The sequence below is a fragment of the Ambystoma mexicanum genome, chromosome 6q, assembly GCF_040938575.1.
Source record: "Ambystoma mexicanum isolate Mex_15411 chromosome 6q, UKY_AmexF1_1, whole genome shotgun sequence".
NCBI classification, from domain to species: Eukaryota; Metazoa; Chordata; class Amphibia; order Caudata; family Ambystomatidae; genus Ambystoma; species Ambystoma mexicanum.
In genome coordinates, this window is record NC_090937.1 from 201,259,177 (window position 1) to 201,280,654 (window position 21,478).

Sequence of the window (21,478 nt, forward strand, 5' to 3'; positions counted from 1 at the left end):
TTGTGCCAAAAAAAATGTGACAATGCGCCAGTATTGGACTTACAGTCTGCAAAGTATGTCAAGCCCCAAAAATTTTGCATGACCACTCTCCAAGAGGTAATTCCCCTCCTAAAAAAAGGGGATTACATGGCAACATTGGATATGAACGATGCCTATTTTCATATTTCCATGTTCCCAGCGCACAGAAAATATCTGCGCTTCAAGGTGGACAGTCAGCACTACCAGTTCAAGGTACTGCCCTCGGGATAGCCTCGGCTCCAAGGGTATTCACCAAGGTACTGGCGGTGGCAGCGGCACACCTACGCAGGGAGGCAATCCCAGTGTACCCTTATCTGGATGACTGGCTCATCACGGGGGAGACCCCAGTAATTTGCAGGACAAACATTCAAAGAACCATCAACCTCCTCTTCGAATGGGGCTTCTCCATAAACGAGAAAAAATCAAGTCTGGTGCCCAGCACCTCCAAGCAGTTCCTAGGAGCTGTTCTAAATACTCAAGAGGGGTTGGATTTTCCTTCAGAGGAAAGAATTCGGAATATACTACTGCAAATTCCGCTATATCAAACCGGTCGCCAGATAACAGTACGCAAAGCAATGCGTTTGCTGGGCATGATGGCGTCATGTATTTACCTGGTCCCCCACGCGCGCCTGCGCATGCGTCCCATGCAAGACTGGTTGGCGAAACTGTGGTCTCAGGCAAGTGGTCAGTGGGACGATCTAGTGGTCGTTTCGCCAACACTTGTACAAAGCCTCCACTGGTGGACAAGAGACAATCTATCCAAGGGGAAACCCTTTTACGATCCTGAGATACAGGCGGTAGTCACGACGGACGCATGCCTGACAGGATGGGGAGCTCACCATCTCCACCACACAGCTCAGGGTCTCTGGTCTCACACAGTGGCCAAGAATCACATCAACCTGCTAGAGCTTCTGGAAGTTTTCAGAGCACTTCAAGCGTTCGAGCCCCACCTATTGAACCTGTCGGTGCAGATCCGAACGGACAGCACGACAGCCATGTTCTACCTGAACAAGCAAGCAGGGACTCGTTCGCCAAATCTGTCCAGACTTGCCCAGAAAATTTGGATATGGGCACTCAGACGGAACATCTTTCTGTCATTTCAACATGTTCCAGGGGATCTCAATTCTCTAGCGGACGCTTTGAGCAGAGATCCCCTTCCGGAGGAACACGAATGGTGTCTACACAGAGATATCGTAGAAGATCTCTTCTCTCAGTGGGGTTTCCCCACTATAGACCTATTCACCACAAGCGAAAACAGACCGTGCCCAGGATTCGCATCCAGGTTTCCCCAACCAGACTCCCTGGGGAACGCCCTGTGGATGAACTTCAGGGATGTTTGCGTACGCTTTTCCACCAACTCCTCATCAAGAAGGTGGTGAACAAGATGAACAGAGAGTCGATGACGCCCATCCTAGTTGCTCCCATGTGTGCGAGACAACCGTGGTTTCCACAACTACGCAGACTTTCGGTGTGCGATCCCATCAAACTCCCGGGCTGGTACAATCTTTTGTTCCAGCACCAAGGTCAGAAGGTGCATCCTCTACCCAACTCCATGAACCTAGCAGCATGGCTCCTGAGGTCATAGAGTTTGGACATCTCAATTTACCACATTGATGTATGGACATCCTAAAAGAGTCTAGGAAACCGAACACGAGGCATTGCTACTTCGACAAATGGAAGAGATATGTTATCTGGTGCCAGAATAAACAAATCAACCCAGTTGATTGCACTCCTTCCACAATCGTGACATACATGCTCCACCTGCTGGACGCAGGTTTGGTTTTCAAATCACTAAAGGTACACCTGGCAGCACTGTCAGCGTACACCACCTCACATAGCAAGGTGTTGTGGTGGAAGGTACCAGTGGTTAAAGCATTCATGGAGGGAGTAAAGAGACTTCATCCCCCTATATCTAACCCACCACCAGGATGGGACCTGAACGTGGTGCTATCTAAACTCATGGGCCCCCCATTCGAGCCCATGCATAAGACAAGTCTCAAACACCTGACCTATAAGACTGTCTTCTTAGTAGCCATTACATCCATAAGAAGGGTCAGTGAAATTCAGGCTCTGTCAGTGCAGGATCCTTTCTTTACTATTCATAAGGATAAGCTGGTTTTACAGACACACCCTAGGTTCTCACCTAAGTTTATTTCTAAATTCCATGTAAACCAGTCCACCGAGCTTCCGGCTTTCTTCCAAAACCCACAAAGCTCGGCTGAGGTTAAACTACACACCCTAGATGTGCGTAGGGCGGTCCTTTACTACGTAAACAAGACCAGACTGCTTAGGAAAACAGATCAACTGTTTGTCTCCGTAGCCAAAGGCAAAGAGGGAGATCGCGTCTCTAAGGGTGCCAATTCCAAGTGGATTGTGAACTGTATCCAGTTGTTACTCTCTTTCTGACAAAACTTTGCCTTTTACGCCCAGAGCCCACTCGACAAGAGGTTTTGGGGCCACTCTGGCTTTCATTGCAAATGTTCCCCTTGACACCATTTGCAAAGCAGCTACTTGGAGCTCTATTCACACTTTTACTCAGCACTACTGCATTGACACCCATTCCAAGACAGATACTCAAGTGGGACAAGTGGTTCTAAGACATTTATTTACTCATGACCCTTCTCAAATCCCACCTCCTTCTAACACTGCTCGCTAATCTATGCACAGCATGTGATCTAAGCAGATTCCACAAGCCTCAGAAGGGATACATTACTCACCGTAATCGTATTTCTGATGCTTGTATCTGCTTAGATTCACATGCGACCCACCCTTCCTCCCCTCTGAGAGAAGGCGCATGGATGCTTGTAGTCTTATCTTATCTTATCTCTCTTCTATCTGCTTGGATCATCTGTACTCTCGCTACTCCTCATGCTACCTCATGTCAGGAAAAATACAATCTGAGGGTCCTAGACGCGTGAGGGATCATGGGTACAGTGGACGTCACACTAGGGATAGTATTACTGGCACGCCCTGTGTCGACGCCCATTTTCGAGTTTCGAAAAACAAACTGTAATACTCTGCAGCTTCCACTAGATGTCGGCCTATGCACAGCATGTGAATCTAAGCAGATACAGGCATCAGAAATACGATTACGGTGAGTAATGTATCCCATATACATATTTTTGTTGTTGAGTTTCACTTGTCGTGTCCCTCCTCAAAGCCAAAGTCTTTTCGAGATATCTTTGAATCTTTGGACACCGATGGCCAATAATGCAGTTGATCTCCTTGGGACTCTTCTCCTTTTGTATTTGCACCACAACCGTGTATTGAGTACTTTTAGGATTGGACGATCTGTTTAACACCTTGACTGCCCTTGGGAATTACGTGCACATTCTGTTTCAAAAGGAAAGCATTGAAGTACTGGTTGCCATATGGTTAAGTTGTACAACTGTGAGCCGCCTTCAAGGTACTGTATGCATAAGTTCCCATACTTTTGCTACAACACTGCTAAAGTTCTTTCCTCCAGCAGACTAAGGTCTGGATAACCCCCTAGCAGGAATCACGACTTCACGGACACGTCTTAGCACTCAAACTACTGCGTGGTGATTTGGTGCAGTATAAAAGTCTATTAACTTAATATTGTTATCCCAAATCAACGTATAATGGTTCCCCTAGCAGTGCCAGATAAAATATTGAGGTGGAAGTACTTTACCTTCTTTCTTTGGAAGGTGAGAATAAAAGGATTTTTCAGAGTTAAGTAGTTCTCGTCAGTTGGGTAAAAATGCATTTTAATATTTTGTATCCATTTCTTTGTTGAAAATGTATCTGCCTATTAATAACCATGAATGCCATTTTTTGTATTCACTTAAAGAGCCTCATGTGACAGCATGCTGACCTTGTCAAGAACCCTTGAACCATCTCTGGGAGTTGGTGTGTTATTGATGCCATCTGCTTCACTCAGATAACTGATAGATTTACTCTGCGTGGCATGCACTGCTAATGCCTGTGTTGTGAACATGTCGAAACTGCAGTGTAGACTGGAAGGTGGGTGGGAGAACACACCTGTCTTACGCCCCGGGGTACACACAAGCCCCACGACAACCCCCAAGCCTGAGGCCCGGCAGCACATCTCATGGAAACCCCGGGAGGTCGGCCTATGAGGGTCACAGCAGACAGCACCGAAGGGGCGCGCTGAGGAGACCGCAAACTTCCCCCACCCTGAGCCGGAGGGAGGGAAACACTTGGACCCTCCCCCCACTTTGTATACAGGGAAAGCGCACCAGCAAGGAGGGGGCCCAGTGAAGACGCCCAGGGAGAATCTACAGGGCTGCAGCCTAGCCCTCCAACCCAAGTGAGCAGCAGGAACAGGGCCTAGACAGGGCCCGGATACATCCATGAAAACATCAAACATAGACCCCCTACGGGTGGGAGAGGGGACGCAGCCCCTCTCCCACACAAGCCCAGACTGTTACATCAGCCCGCCACTAACCAGCCCAGGAGGGCCCACACTCTACCCACACCCCCTGTAGAGTACTGGCTCCCATTGCTCTGCTAGCCAGCCCGGATGAGCTTGAAGGTGGCGTTACAGGAATTTTGCTACCAGGAAAGCCCAACACAACTAACAGTCGCGACCCCCACGGGAATGGCAGACCAGGCAGACAACTCTGTCTACCAAAAAAGACACTGCAGCCTTGATGCAAGAAATTTGGGAAATGCGGGCCGACATAGAGCACAGACTCGAAAAAAATTGACCAACGGGTGGACAAAATAGATCAGAAAGTGGACAAGATGGAGGACAGAATCCAAGGTTTGCAGGCCAACCAATCTTCATTGGATATTCCTGAAGCACAGGTTGACACCAGACTGTCGGCCCTGGAGAGGAGGGACGAGGAGAAAGTTCTCAAAATGGACAATTTCGAGAACAGGGAGCGGAGAAACAACCTGAGGATCTTTGGCCTTCCAGACGTGGAGGGAGAGACAAAGAGACATCTGCCGAGCTGTCAAAGAAATAGTCTGCTTACTGTTTGGTGATGGAGCAACAAACAAACCCACCATAGGCAGAGTGCACAGGGCTGGTGGTAGAGCTTGAGGACCACGTTCCGTCCTGGTTCACTTTCATTACTATGAAGAAAAGGTAAAGATCTTAGAGGAAGCCAGGAAGTCATCCACCATCCCAAATAACAATGCAACAATCTCAATCTTCCAAGACCTCTCCTATTTTACCCTAGCCAGAAGGCAGATGTGCGTCCCGCTGACACTATGGTTAAAGGATAGTTCCGGGACTTTTTTTTTATTGTCCCTACGGTTCGGCCATGTGTTTTTAAGCATAACTCGGTAGATCGTAGAAAACTTTCCTATGGACCTTACCCGACTTTTCGTCCATTAACGCACTCGAAATCAGCCGCCATTTTCTGATAATCCTATCATTTCCCCCCATCGACCTGGCTCACCTGCTTTTGTGGCACTAAATCAAATCCCCCGCCCCTGAGCCTGACATCAGCAGACGCGTACCGCCCATTTCCCAACGCCAAAGCACGTTTCGTGTCAACAATCGCTGCGCCTCAGCTAATGAAGTGTCGCCATGGAAATGGCAGGACGCCTCTTTCCTCAATAAGTATAAACACACCGTTTCACAACACACAGCAGCAAATTTTCGATTCCATTACTCTCTCTGTGTTACTTTGAGTATTCTGTGACTCGTTTCTGTGCTCTGGTCAGCTACATTCGCCGCTTCTAGGCCTTGTGAACACCTGTACCATCTCTGTAAATTATTTTACTTTCTTTACCACACAATGGCTACAATAATGCCGTATATGTACGAGCCCGAGTACACCGAGGAAGAACTACTGGAAAGGCAAGCACGCGAAAACGATGGGGATTCGGACGGCAGTTGGGAGGACCAGTCAACGGATGAAGAGCCTGGACCATGTCGCATGGACGGCGTCTCCACCTGGTGCACGTGCAATCGGTGCGAGCTAATGCCAACTGAGGAGGAGAACTGCTGCTGCCGTGAAAATTCCGGGTGCTTGGCCTACATTTCGGAAGGCGAGCCAAGTCCGCAATGCATCACCGAGCTGCCAGAGTTCAGGGAAGCCTGCCTCTCACGGACCGTGTTGAGGATGATGATGGTGCTTATGCACGAACTTCGCGGCACTGTTCGTCCGCGTAATCCGAGTAACGAGTAAGTATGCTCTGGTTGTGATGTCAGTGATGCCACTACTATTTCATGGTCGTCTCCCACATATAAAATTACATCTACATATCATTCGAATGCATGTAAATTGGTTCCATATTGTGCATTTTCTAGATAGAATTTTTTTCAAAGCAGAATGACATTTTTTACCTGAATCGACAGTGATAAGAAAGTTTTGTCATTTTAATACAGTTTGCATCTTTCATTTTCACAGGTGGTACAGGCTGGTGGCCTATCGTTGCTTCACTTGGTGGCTTCACGGGAGGCTCGGACACCGCGTTCGGAGAGTAATACCTGCCTGTGCGGTACTTGCCATTAGACAACATTTCCCCAGCAACAGTGGACAATACCGCGGATTTTCCTTGGATGTGCTGCAACCGGAACTTTACAATGTGTAATGTTTATTATTTATGTTCAATTGAAATTAAGATCTAAAATAAAACCCAACATATATTTTAACAATGGTTGTTTTGATTTTTTAAATGAATCTAGTGTGTCTCCATTGAATAGTCTTCCTGTGCCTTGTCTTGTCACACCACATGTCTCCGGCCAGCATCCTCCCTCACGCTGGCCACCCACCTTCAATCCACATAACCGTTGAACCCATATGCAGCAGACATACATATGTTATTTTGCGGGTTGGCATCAAGCCTCCAGGCCTTGCCTCCTCCCCCAAAAATACTTACCACACCACTTTGTTCAAGCGTTGGCAATAAAAGGCCGTTGGATTTTATTGATACAAAACATGGTTATAGGTAAATAATCAATATGGTTGATCATAATAAATCATCCTTTTGGGCACCGGGTACAGGGATTGACCCCCTCTGGCCCGTGCCGCCTTGCCACCACAGGCCAGCCTGCTGCTGACTAACTGCCTAGGCATCCAGGGTCTCCAGGGTGAACTGCACCCATATATTCTCCTGGTAGGGTGAGGTATTTATAAACTCACCCCCCTGCCTTCCATGTACTAGATCCTGCAGCCTGCCTCTTACATGCAGTTAGATGGCCTCTCCTTGGTGAGGCCCTGCGGCAAACGAGTCTTGTCTGCACGACCACCGCCCCAATCCACCCCCCGCCCTATCAAAGGCAGTTCGCACCGGGGTACTTGTGCTGCCAAGTGGAGCTGTCAGGGAGCGATAAAGGCCAAGAGGTGCCAAAGACCATGTACACTTCAAAGTGGTCTATAGAGCATGGGTTGTTGTTCCCATGTCTACCTCCAGACCCCGTGTCTCCTGCCAAGCATCCCCCCTCACGCTGGACGGCCCCCTGCAATCCACATAAGTGTGTCTCCATTCACAAGTCTTCCTGTGTCTTGTCTGCACGACCACCGCCCCAATCCACCCCCCGCCCTATCAAAGGCAGTTCGCACCGGGGTACTTGTGCTGCCAAGTGGAGCTGTCAGGGAGCGATAAAGGCCAAGAGGTGCCAAAGACCATGTACACTTCAAAGTGGTCTATAGAGCATGGGTTGTTGTTCCCATGTCTACCTCCAGACCCCGTGTATCCTGCCAAGCATCCCCCCTCACGCTGGACGGCCCCCTGCAAACCGCATAATGCCACGACATATACACGTCATTCATTCACAAACACACCCCTGTTTCGAATTCTTTATAACCCACTTCATATTTCTAATGAGAACTTCTTTGCACTTTGCTAGTCAACCCGTGAAGGTGCTGGTTATCTGCTCTTTGTCTCTGTGAACTTCCGTGACCACTTCGAGGAAACTCGTCAGTTTGCAACCTGTGAACTGCTCCCTGTTCTACGACAAGAAACTACTCTGATCCCTGCATCTAACTGTTTGTTCGTCAAGGTAAGGCCATGTACCATAATCATTTTGCGTCCAATTTCTTTTCGTTCAAGACAGTACATGCAAGGAACTAGTCACATGTTCTGAGTTTAGTCAAATTATTTTTCTATTTTTTTAAAGTTATTCAAATACTTATCCGCATGTGAATAACGTGTATAGTTCCAAGAACCAAAACATACCTTGCATTGAACCTTTTATGTGTCATTTAATTTTTTAACACATTGGTATTCATAGAGAATTGTTGATCTTTACTTTTCAGAACTTTTCACAATGCCTGCCTGTTCCATTGGCGGTTGCCCTTCGAAGACCCATAATAAATCTGAACGTACAATAATGCATGTTTTCCCTAAGACAATAGATCAGATAAGAGAATGGGTCCGATATTGCGGATATCCACCGTCTGAGCTTGAAAGTAGAGTCCTAGAAGTCTTTGCGGACAAGAGGGGTGATCGATACCGCATCTGCAGCAGGCACTTTAGCTCAGACATGTACTCCACATCATTGCTAATAAAGAAGAACACACCGCGAGCGAGGCGAAAATTGCTCTCAACCGCTATTCCCACTCTATTCGTCCACATCCCTCCACTGGTGAGTCAAGTTTACGTATTTATCTCTCGGCCTTGCGGTAGTGTGTAGCATTAGCTAACAATAATTTCCCCATTTATGTATCCACTCAATATGAAGGCGGAAGATTCTCCATCCGTGTCGTTATTGCAGTCATCAGCCACTTCAAGCGCCTATCGGGTAATGTTACTTGGCTATTCTGCCACTGACTTGTTTTAGGCATGTAAATCAATAGTTTTAATTTATCGTGTAATTATTTTACCTAATGGTACACCCTTGTACTCGTCCTCTAGTCTTTGTTTTCAGTTATAATTATTGTTATCCAAAATAATGCAAGTACTGTCTTTCAGGGAGATGCTGAGGAGTCCAACGTATTGACAACAACCGTTGATGTCACTCAGATGCTCGAGGTACGTTTCCGGACAGTTCCATCGATGGAGATCATCAGATCTTGCATTCTTGTAGCGTGATTGTTACACACAATGTTTCTTTCGTTTTTAGCCATTGATATGTCCTTCTGTCCTCGCCCTCCTATGTGTCTTCTTTTTTCAATATTGTGTTCATTACTAATGAAAGTCCTATGTTTCAGGGAGTCGATGGAGCATTAGTCCAAGAAGAAGGGGGAGCATGCAGTTACGGGTCGGCGCACAGCTTGCAGAAGTGTGCACCGCAGTTACATCGTCGCTTGATGTTCTTATGCATTTCGAGGTATGGATACTGACAGTTCGATCAAGCAAAATCATATGACGTGATTACATCCGCTATACTTCCTTCTTTATTAACGCAAGTACTATGTTTCAGGGAGATGACGGAGCTTCTTCTACAAGAACATCACCCCTAGTAGTTGATGCAGATCTCTGGGTGGTGACACTTCCAACGATCGAGCAAATCGAATCATATTTACATATCCATTATTTATTTTAGACAACTGATCATTTGTGCAGGTCTATTTAGATGAGCCGTTGACGCCTGCACAAAGTTTATGTTCTTTTTAACAAAATAGAAAACCATACTAATGCAATTACTGTGTTTCAGGGAGTTACTGAAGCATCATCTTCAATAATATCATCAATGGAAGTCTATGAGGAGCCCGAGGTATGGATCTTGACAGTTCCATCTAACTAGATCAACTATGCGTGAATAATTGTCATTTGAATGTTCTACACAAAGCGTTCATTCGTGTTTTGCTATTGAGATGTACGTGGGTATTGGTCCCCAAGTACATTTTGTGTTTTCAATATTATTATACATACTAATGAAAGTTCTATGTTTCAGGGAGTCGATGGAGCGTCAATGCGTGATGGATGTGCTTATCATGAAAATATAGTCGTTGCAGCGCAAGAGGAAGTGGAGACATGCACACACGAGTCGGAGCAACAGCGTCCTGATGTTGAAGTTCGAGGCAAGAAAGTTTCAAAGAAAAGAAAGCAAAAGAAGGTTAGTGTCCTGGTCACTATATTATGTTGTTTTTCACTGTTAATAGTTCAATACTGTAAGTTGTGTTTAAACTGAACGTCCCTTTTCCAATCTGTCCTCTAGTTGCGAGTGGGTGTACGAACTAGATCTACACAGACAGTGAAGCGAACGAGAGATGTTGCTTGTCAAACCATTTGGCAGGGACTTGAGACTGGAGATGCATTGTGCCAATGGGAAGAATATGAAGTGATTGACAACGGAGCTATACCACCACCATCCATTGATAGTGAATGTCCTCCTGGTAGTTCGGATGCAGTCGGAGATCAATTTACAGAATCCACACCCGCAAAAACTAAGACCGCGAGAAAGTTGAAGAAATTGTTTTATTCACCCATCGCCGGAGAAGGAACAGATGTTGCAATGGAAGAGAATGAAGTGGACGACAATGAAACGCCATCAATATCACTGAACATAGCAGAAGACGATATCAGAGATTCTACCTTTCATGTGAGTGACATGTCCTCAACGTTACAGGCCGAACCAGCTGGGATGCAGAGTGACAGTATAAGGAAAGAGGCCAAATTCATTGTATTCGATAGTTGTTTGATTGATATTATTATTCGGATGAAATGTGGGCATTCGGTTGGTGGGGAAGTATGTGGGGAGCCATTGATTAATGTGACTCGTGCTATTCGAGGCACTAACCTTAAAATACATGCCACCTGTACAAAATATCCTTTCTCATGGTCTGCACAACCCATGCTGGGGCAACTGCCAGCAGGCAATCTACTTTGTGCAGCGGCTGCACTTTTTAGTGGTTCAAGTTTTTAAAAAGTTAGTCTTTCTTTCAGTTTGTGGGAATCCATTTCATTCCGAATACCAAACCGATTATCTATTTCCAGCCATTAGCGAAGCTTGGAGAATGGAAAAAATGTCTATTGATAGTACATTCGCGGGCAAACGGTTCAGGCTAGCCGGTGATGGACAGTGCGACAGCCCAGGATTTTCAGCCAAGTACTGCACCTACCACTTTCAGGACATGGAAAGTAAGAAAATTGTGAGTTCGGTGGTCGTGCAGGTGTCACAAAGCACATCCTCAGTGGCCATGGAGAAAGTTGGCTTTGTAGCATCATTGCAAGAACTACAATCGCGGGGAATGGTGATCGACCTGATAGCCACGGACAGACACGTTTCAATTGCCAAGACAATGAGAGAAGAGTACAAAAATATAAATCACCAATTTGACGTTTGGCATCTTGCAAAAACAATCAATAAAAAAATGTCGGCTGCAGGTAAAAAAAAAAGATATGCAAGGTATTTCACAGTGGTCCAAGTCAATCAGCAACCATCTTTAGTGGAGCTCAAAAACATGTGGAGGGTCGTTGGAAATTCTACTGGAAAAATGGCGGTCAGTAATGCTACACTGTAGCAACGTTCACCGCTGGACCACAAACCAACATTTCCACAATTGTGAACATGGCCATTTGTCCACAGAGGAGGCACGGAAGAAGAAGTGGTTGATTACTTCATCACCCACTCACAAAGCCATTGAAAAGATTGTATTTGATAAAACTATAACAAGAGATTTGAGGGGACTCACGGAATTCCGCCACACAGGAGATTTGGAGGTGTTCCACAATATGTGCCTAAAGTACAGGCCAAAACGATTGCATTTTGGCATGGAGGGCATGATAAATCGGACTCTTCTAGCGGTCTTGGCACATAACCATAATGTTGGCCGTCAACAAAGTAGGACGAACGGAACTTTAGGGACGCTTCGCTACAATAAGGCCTTCACTAAAAGAAGTAAACAATGGGTGATCAAACCAGTGTTTGAGGATATGCAATATGAGTTTGAGAGACTTATTGTTGATGTCCTAGATAGGCACATACATGGGGTTGTGAACAAACCTGTGCAGGGGACAACTGCATTGCCACCCAACATTGCCTCTGTTCCATGTCCACCTAAAGCAGAGCTCATTGAGAAATACACATCACGGTTTAAATGATTATAATTTGATTGTCTGTTATCTCGAGTCTCCTCATGTTGCAGGCCCATTGAATATGTGTATCTATGTAATGTGTAAATAAAAGTGATTGCTCAGTGTACATGCAATGTGTCTCTCCACCCTTGCCCCTCCCTTCACCGTGCAGTAGTCCGAACCACCCGGGTGTCACCTGTGACTTTGCTCTCGAGTCTCCTCATGTCGCAGGCCCATTGAATATGTGTAGCTATGTATTGTGTAAATAAAAGTGATTGCTCAGTGTACATGCAATGTGTCTATCCAACCTTGTTCATTTGCGCATTAAATTAAACCAAACAGTAATATAAATCATTTTTCAAAAAATATAGAATGTCTCCGTATTTATGGTTCTCTGGGGCTGCAAAGCACGCAGACAAAATGCAAAGATGGAGTGTAAATTTCAAGTCCTGTGAGATGGCCTTACACTGAATGTAGGTAACTAGGAATGTGTGCTCGTTCAAAGTGAAGGTCAGCTGCTTTGATTTTTTGCTCGGGTGCCGGAATGGCCCACGACTCAGTATAAGGTTCTATTGTTATTTGACCTTGACAGGCCGGGACCATCCCGAAAGACTTCTTTTTGGGGGTGTGGTGCAATAACGTAAGAAACGATAATGAATAAAATTTCAGAAACGATAGCCATTTAATGTTCGTTAATTAGAAGAAATAACGTCGGCATAGAAGGGGTGGTATTTCGGGGCTGCCCTACGCACAGATACAATGGAAAATGCAAATATAATGTAAGTAACTCTTTAGATGAGTTTATACCGCAATTTAATTACTATACAGTAGCTTTAAAGACGGGTTAAGTTGTACTTGTTCGTTCTATGTGGCATATTGTTTTGTACCGCGCACTATCTTGAGGAGAACCATCTCCTTTTACGGAAGCACCTCAAAACCTTCCTCTTTGCTTCTGCTTTCTCTCTCCCTCTCCCCTGCTACAACTGGTCCACTGTCTGCGACCTCGGTCCTGGGCCCTTCCACTCTCCACCTGCACTGCCTCCCTGTCAACCCCTGCACTGGGGGACTGTCTCAGTATCCTACAGCCCCCCCTTCCCAGCACTTGTTCTGCACTTTCCTTGCACTCGCCACCAGCTGGTCCTATGTATTTATTATTTTATGCTACTTACCTTGTACTCCACTTCCCCCCTCCCCTTCCCCTTGCACTTTTACCTTCCCCCTACCCCTGCACTTGCGCGATCTGAATGACACCTGGCCTAGTAGGATCGTTGTCTGTCTTCTCCTTGTCCCCCCCCCCTCCCTGCCTCGCCACGCCTTGAAACACTTGTGTATAGGCGCGTTGCAAATGCCATATTATATCATATCAGTGACGAAGTGGTCCACTGGCGCTCAGGCGGCTCTGAAAAAGGCGGAGGAGAGGGGGTGGGTTACTGGAAATGACGTATAATACCCAGTTGCACTGTCCTAGCTATGAAATAATTTCCCGACCTAATATATAAAATGAATAATTTTAATAAAGATCTGATGGTGAGACTAATTTCATTTTTTATGTTTTTAAAACAGGTACATCCTTCATTATTGTATGTGTCACGAGTACCAGACACCGGCGGATGGCTTTTTCAACCGCCAGTTGCTTCTCCGCGTGAACAACGTTACCACCCTGACCATTTTATGGGACGATCGCCAAGTACAAGTATGCCCTTACGCGGTACTAACGGCTAGATGCAACATACAGACCGTTGTGGTGGCCTAGTGCCTCGTTGTTGGAACAGCCATGCGATTATCAGTGCGACCGAAGAGCTTATTTTATCGTAAACCAACACCCTGTGTACTGCACACGAACATCGCTTGCCTCAAGACGAACTATTTTGGATCGAGAGCAAAGAAAAATGCAAATCGCTGAATATTCTCAAAACATTTGATGTCCAATAAATGTACTTTGCCAAATGTACAATGTTGCCGTTTGCTTTTAAACCACAGTTTCATATTCCGAATTGTGGCGCTGTATTGTGAGATGATCTAAGAACCTGTGTACAGCAAAGGAACATCGCGTGCCTCAAAACGAACTTTTTGGAATGTGAGCAAATAAAAATGAAAATCGCTGAATATTCTCAAAACATTTGATGTCAAATAAATGTACTTTACCAAATTTACAATCTTGCGGTTTGATTTAAAAGTACAGTTTCATATTCCCAATTGTGGCGCGCTGTGTTGTGAGCTGATCTGTGTTGATTTCCGGGATCTGTGTGGAGTCGCGTAGAAGACGCCTGGGCGCGTTTGCCTACGCAGCACAGTCACGTCACGGATTTAGGCGGGGAATATGAATGTTTTGATAAAGTCTGTTTCAGGGGCGGGGGATTTGATTTAGTGCCGCAAAAGCAGGTGAGCCAGGTCGATGGGGGGAAATGATAGGATTATCAGAAAATGGCGGCTGATTTCGAGTGCGTTAATGGACGAAAAGTCGGGTAAGGTCCATAGGAAAGTTTTCTACGATCTACCGAGTTATGCTTAAAAACACATGGCCGAACCGTAGGGACAATAAAAAAAAAGTCCCGGAACTATCCTTTAAGAGAAAAGGGGCTATGATGCCGGTGGGGCTACCCGTTTTCATTGACCTTTGAATAAATGGGCCAGCAATCCAATCTGATCTCCGAAGAAGATATCAAGGGAGCGATCTGTCAACATATGGAAATGAGGATCTTCAAGGGACAGGAGAAGGATCCACGGCTTGAGGAAATTTAAGCAATTGAACACCCCGCAGACTCGGACACAGCAAAAACTGGTATTCATGACTAGATCAGTGGGGTCAAACCTCAGGGAGACCTACGGAAAGGGCGGAGGGGGAGAATACTGCATCCCTAAATATGGTGACCTGAGGGGGCCCACAGAGCTGGGGATGATCTACACAGAGGGGGAAGGATCATCCTACTAGGGGGTAATGACCTGGACGAGGGGGATGGAGAAGTTGATGTCTTTCCAAGGAGATCGGTGGGCGGGCTCAATGAAAAGAGCATCTTCAAGAATTGGCCCGGGGTGACCAGGCACCATGGTGGTTCAGTCAGGGACCAGAAATGGGCAAAAGACCTGACTGGATGCCGGGGGAGGGGGTCATGGGGAATCCAAAGGGGGAGTTGGGGAAGGAGGTTGTGGGAGTAGGGGGAGAGGGTGGGGAACTGGGTTGGGGCGTTAATAGGTATGTGGAGGAGGATCCCGGGAAAAGGAAGGTAGGGCTCAGTTAAGTGGTTCCGGGGAGTTGGGGTTTATAGTTCTGGTGATTCTGTGCTATGGGCAAAGCACATATTCAAGCTTGCAAGCAGTAGTGGCTATACCAAGGGTCTAGGGTGGAACGCATAAAGGACACACACAAGGATCTGGTTTCCCAAATCCTAATGGCTAACGCACTGCCAGCTGTGGTAGGGCTCTCTAAACCCTAGAGGAGTCAACTCTCCGATGAGAGAAGATCACCCCTGGCCTGAGAATTCTACAAAGCCATGCTTGACCTGCTCTTTCTCCAGGAAACGCATCGGGTCAGGGGGAAGGAACCAGCACTCTGAGGGGGGAGGAGAGGGGAGGTACACTGAGCCTCGTTTACATCAAAAAAGAGAGGAGTAGACATTGTCTTGGCAAGTGGCCTGGGGTTCGAGGCAAAAGCGACACTGAGGGATCCTGAAGGCTGCTATCTATTTGTTAAAGGAGACATCAATGGGAACCCATTGACACTGGGAGTAATCTACTGCCCGAACCAAGAACAAATAACATTTTGGGAAAGAGTTAGGGACAAGCTGCAACTTTTTACAGAGGGCCCCCTTATTGTAGGGGGGACTTTAACATGGTATTGGACCTTGTTAGAGACAGGAAGAGAATGGGTTTACAGAGACCATCCCAGCTAGTCAAGGCCACCTCTCAGAACCTCCATAAAGTTAATGGGGACTTGGGATTGATAGACTCTCTGACTCCTCCGACAGTAGGTGCTCCCCCCTTCACATTCTACTTGCGAGCTCATGAATCCTTCTCAAGGATTGACCACATCCTGGTAGACGGCTCCTTGTTTAGTCATGTTGAGGACTCTTGGGTAGACCCAGTACCCTGGTTGGACCACGACTTAGTGCAAATTGTGGTGAGAGACACTTGAGGGCTCCCACCCACAGGGAGGTGGAAGTGTAATGACTCCCTCCTAAAAGATAAGGAAACTGCCCACACATTGCTTGCAGATATTATAGAATCTTTCGAGCTCAGCAATAACGGGGAGGTGGGCCAACACCCTATGGGACTCATTCAAGACCCCCATCCGTGGAGTTTTAACTCTGACAGGATCCCAAAAAAAAGGAAGTGGCAGAGACAGGAAGACATCCTTAGGGGGAAGATCGCAGAGCTCCAACCAGGATGGGTCCCGGGCAGCTCCATCTCCCTGGACCAGACGCGATCCCTGGAGGCCCATAAAACATTTAAAAGAGCTCGTGCTGAACAAAACCGAGAAGAAATTGCTCTTTCTCAAACAAAAATAATACGATAAGGGCGACAAGACAGACACAATTCTGGCCTGGAACTGAGGGAAGCCCAGAAAAGTTAGATGGTTAGGGCCGTGAGGACTGACGGGGGGACCACACAATACGACACCATTAGTATAGGGCGGCTTTCAGACAATACTGCAAACTATTATACAAGTCAGAATTTGACGGTGACGAATCGCACATAGAATTCCTTGCACAACTACCCATTCCAGGCCTACCCAGGGAAACCACTCTTGACTTAGACACTCCAATATCAGAGGAAGAGGTCATCCAGGCAATCAAATCAATGAAAGGGGGTACAAAACCGGGTGAAGACGGGTTCTTGGTTAAATTCTTCAAGCTATAACGGTCCACTCTGGCCCTGTACTTGATGAGTCTTCAACGCAGTTCTGGAGGGGGGACATTGCCTGAGTCAATGATGGGGGCCATTGTAGTGGTGCTCTCAAAAGATGGGAAGGGCCCGACACAATGCTCATCCTACCGGCCTATCTCCGTACTCCATACAGATGTAAAATTCTTGGCGAAGGTGCTGGGAAAAAGACTCTAGGGGGTTATGCCGTCCCTAGTACACAGGGACCAAGTCGGCTTCATCAGAGGGCGTCGGGGTCAGACAATATTAGGAAGACACTAAATGTATTGCACTACACCCTTGGAGGCCGACCTTGATGCATGTCTCTCAGGGTCTGCGCTTAGAAACCTCTGCTATCTAGTATTTTTAGTATTTATTTATTTATTGTAGTATTTATTATATTCATTAGACTCTGAGAAGGCTTTGACAGGGTGGAGTGGAAATATATGGCTATTCTCCTGGAGAAGATGGGAATAGGGGAGAATATAAACCCAGAAATGGGTGGGAGCACTATATAGAGTGCCGTGCACACGGGCCCAGGTCAATGGGGAATGGTCTGCCCCGTTTCAGCTGAACTAGAGGTACGAGACAGGGTTGCCCCCTGTTCCCCCTACTGTATGCCCACAAATGAAGCCCCTGGCAATAGCCATAAGAAAACATCCGGTAATACAAGGGATACAGAGGGGAGAAGTGGAGTTAAAACTTTCCTTATTTGCTGATTACATACTGGGGTATTTGGACACTCCCTCCTCGCTCCCATCACTATTGTCTCTCATTGACACATTTGGGGCCTTCTCAGACCTGTGAATCAACAAATCATTAATGATGCCAATCCGGGCCACAGACCTAGGCTTCGATAAAAGGAACAGTATGTTGGGAATAAGAGTTTAGCAATCTGGGATTTCATACCTTGTGGTCCGGATACCTAGATCTGGCAACGCTCGTATCGGTCAATTTGAACCTCTCCGAACGGCTATTAAAACTGACCTAAATCATTTGGGCACACAAATACTCTTGTGGTATGGGTGAATGGCGCCGATAAAAATGAACATAATTCCACGGCTCCTATCACGGCTCTACTCACGAAAATCACAGAAGCTTATTTTAGCGACCTTCAACGTAGTGTGGAGAGGTTTGTCTGGCAAAATAAGACCCTGAGGATTAAAAGATCCACCCTCACCCTCCCAAGGGAAGAAGGGGGCTTTGGCCTCCCAGACTTTGCCTTCTACTATAAAGCGGCCCAACTATGAATGATCCTGGGACATATGAGGGATGACCTGGGGACATATTGGACCTACTTAGAAGATATGGACACCGACACGGCCAAACTTAGCGACTTACTCTGGGCACCATATGGGAAATACTGAATAGGCTGAAGAACCATCTGTGTCTGGGGGTACTATGGGCTCTGTGGAGGGAAGGGAGAAGCACTAAGAGCTTATCCCCCTGGCCCTCACTGATGACCTCGGTGTGGGGCCCGATTGGTGTGCAAGGGATTCTGCAACACACAGGCACGGTCCGAGAGGGGTCACGAGAGGGTGGCACAGTTGTTTAGGGAGGAGGCATTCTTGGATTATGGAGCGGTAGCAGAAGTGCTCGAGGGGATAAGATCTCCATATTCGAATACCTAAGACTGTCGTGGATCCTCACCAATGAAAGCTGGGGCGACAAAATGAAACACCCTCTTACAACATTTGAAAAAACACTGGACACTTCCGAGTCGTGGAAGGGAATAGTGTCTAGACTGTATAAATTATTGATCACACCAGATAAGAAAGACAAGAAAAACTTAAAAAATTCTGGGACAACTTGGCGAGAGAGGAGATCTAGGGGAAAATTTATAAAATTACGTTTCATGGGAATCTCTACACAGCGGCCATGGAGCATCATTTCAAGGTCCTACAAGGGTGGCACTGGGAACCCCTGAGAATATCACAAATGTTTCAGGGGTCTTCCCCACTATGTCCTAGGGGATGTGATTCAATAGATTCCCGAGCGCACATGTGGTGGCAATGCCCGCGGGTTCAAGCTTACTGGCGAGACCTCCTGGGCTGGATGTCAGTGGTTATAGATGAGGTCCTTCCCTTAAACCCCCTCCAGATGCTGCTGAGGCTCCCCCGAGGAATTCTGACATTTATAGATACCCGAGAATGTGGGAAGCTATTTTCAGGGTCGCCACAGCACAGAAATAGAAGAGCAGGTCACTCGCTGGAAGAAGCGAGTGGCAACAGAAACTAAGGGACATATATTTGATGGAAAAACTGACTGCAATGGTGAACAACCAGATAAGCGCATTCATGGCAGATTGGGGCCCTGTGATAAGCAAGTCGGGATGGGATGTACACTAGCGGGGCGCATGGAGAGCATTGTCACACGCCAAAGGAACTGGCGTGTGTGGTCCAGGTGGCGCTTGGGCGGCCATTGATCTCCCCAGCACGTTTCCCACGTAGCGTTTTGAAGGTCTAGCTTCTGCAGCCTCGGCCGCGAGAAGCTTTTTCCGTGCGCTACACCCGGAAGCCGACGCGTTGCAACCCATTCGGGTCAGGCTCCGGGTGAACTGCTACCATTGTTTTCCTCGCTCCGTGTTTCTTCGCTTCGCCTTTGCTTTCCTCCTAAGGCATCTTGTGCCCCTCTCTTTCGTCCTCCCCCCCCCCCTTTCCTTACTTGTCTGCCTTCTTTCCCCTTGTCAGTCGCCTTTCTCTGCATCAGCTTTTTTTCTCCTTCCTCAATCTTTCCTATGCTTCCGTGTGTTTGTTCAGTTCGGTACTACCTGTGCTGCTTAATGGTTAAGATCTCTGATCATCATCTCTGCTGCCCCCGTACCCTTTCTTTGTTTATTCGGTTTGCCATTCGGCACCGCAACCTCTCTTTACCTATCCATCAGTACATGTGTGTACTTGGTCTTGGCTATCTGGCTACACCTTCAGCTCAGGAAGCAACAGTCTCTGGAACCTATACAACCTCTGCCCGGAGGTTTTTTTTTGTGCCGTCAGGCTTTTTCCCCCAAATTGTTTGTTCCGGGAGAGGGCCCCCCCCCCCCAGACCTCTCTGCCTAAAGGTCAGGGTGGCTTCCTTCCGGGGCAGACCTTATCTACTAACCAAAAAAAAGTCTCTGTGGAAGAAGAAACTCGTGGACTCCGAGACTTCAGGTGAAGAGGAGGGTGAGGGGTATGACCAGGAACTGGGGTTACCTTCTGCTGGCATTGACCAGCATTCCCACCGTAAGTTGGAGTGAAGGGAGAAGGCGGGGGGAGACAGTTGGGGCAAATCAGAGAAACCTACGGGGATATGGAGCTGGGAAACATGGGGCCACCAATATAAGAGCACAAGGGAAGAGGGGGTATCGTGAACAGCTCACCATCGGAGGGACACTGTGCTACAAGCCAAGTTCCACTACACACTCGGTCTATGATGTAATTTTCGACGTTGGCAGTCGGGACACGAGGCCTAGGAGACATTGTACAGAACCACCTGTTGTTTTGTCGTAGGGGTGGCTGGACGGAGTTGGAGGGGTGAAGGAGAGGCAGTTGAATTCGAAGATCCAATAATGCTTTGTTGTGATATGTACAATAGGTTCTTTCAGGAAAATTCAAGTTTAAAAAAGTAAGAGTATGACAGTTCTGTTGCTTATCCGGAGGGCAGATTACCGTGAACACCACAAATATCAGCCCGTTTTAATTTCTGCAAATACTACAAGACTGTTCTCAGTAGCTCAATCCCTGTGAATGCTCCGGACATCAAAATTTTTTTTTCTCCATTGTCCAGTTTTTAAAATGCCAGTCCCTCCAAATCTTGTCATCACAATGACATCCATCAATGTGCATAATTATGCATGTCTTTGGGGAAAAAAGCAGCATTCCACCAATCGCATAAAACAGTATTTTATGGAACATTAAGATCTACCCGGATCCCGATCCCATGGCACAGCCCTTATGGATAATGGTGATCCCATATTAAATAGTTTTAACGCGCACACCAAAGATGTTGCATTTTTCTGATGCTGTTAAAGATTTGCCTGAACAGATTTTGTGTAATATTTACTGTTTTTTGTATGAACCTTGTGTGTGTAAATAATTACAAAGGCAGAACTGCTACATCTGCTAGTGTGATAAACTGCATCTAGTTGATTTTGTGATGTCATTTCCTTGCAGCCTCTTCCTGAAAAATTTGTGGTGAAGGGAGTTGTTGATCGGTTTTCGGAAGAGTTTGTTGAGACCAGGCGGAAAGCTTTGGATAAATTCTTGAAAAGAATCGCTGATCACCCAGTCCTATCGTTCAATGAGCACTTCAGCGTGTTTCTCACAGTCAAGGTAAGAGCCTCATAATGTTGCAGGCTTAACCACTAAAGGGAGTGTTTTCGGTAGAAGGGTGTAACCCCCGCAGTTGCACAGAACACGTATGTCATTTTCTTGTCACTATGTTGCTGGTGCTAAGAACGGAGCACACATATATTCTTGCTACATTTAGCACTGAACAAAAAATACCTGCAAAAATGAAGCAGCAGAGCACCGCCTGGGACGTCAGACAGAGCACACAGGGCCCAACAGGAGCCGGAACTGCCGTAAAGGACAGTTCACAATTTAGAACCCTACTGAGGGCACACAGCAAGCCACGACTGGCCTTGAGAACGACCGTAAGGTCGAAACACGTGTCGGCTGACCGAAAACTTGCTCGTCAAGTTCCAAAAAGTGTTTCTCAT

The 21,478-nt window shown here is 46.8% G+C and overlaps 1 protein-coding gene across 1 annotated transcript in view; it reads left to right on the forward strand.

The window, feature by feature from the left end:
• SNX30 (sorting nexin family member 30) overlaps nt 1-21,478 on the forward strand; it is a 749,650-nt gene that overhangs the window by 492,313 nt on the left and 235,859 nt on the right. Inside the window, exon 4 of the mRNA XM_069630640.1 lies at nt 20,931-21,089. Coding sequence (XP_069486741.1) covers nt 20,931-21,089 — 159 coding nt within the window. The remainder of the gene's footprint in view (nt 1-20,930; nt 21,090-21,478) is intronic.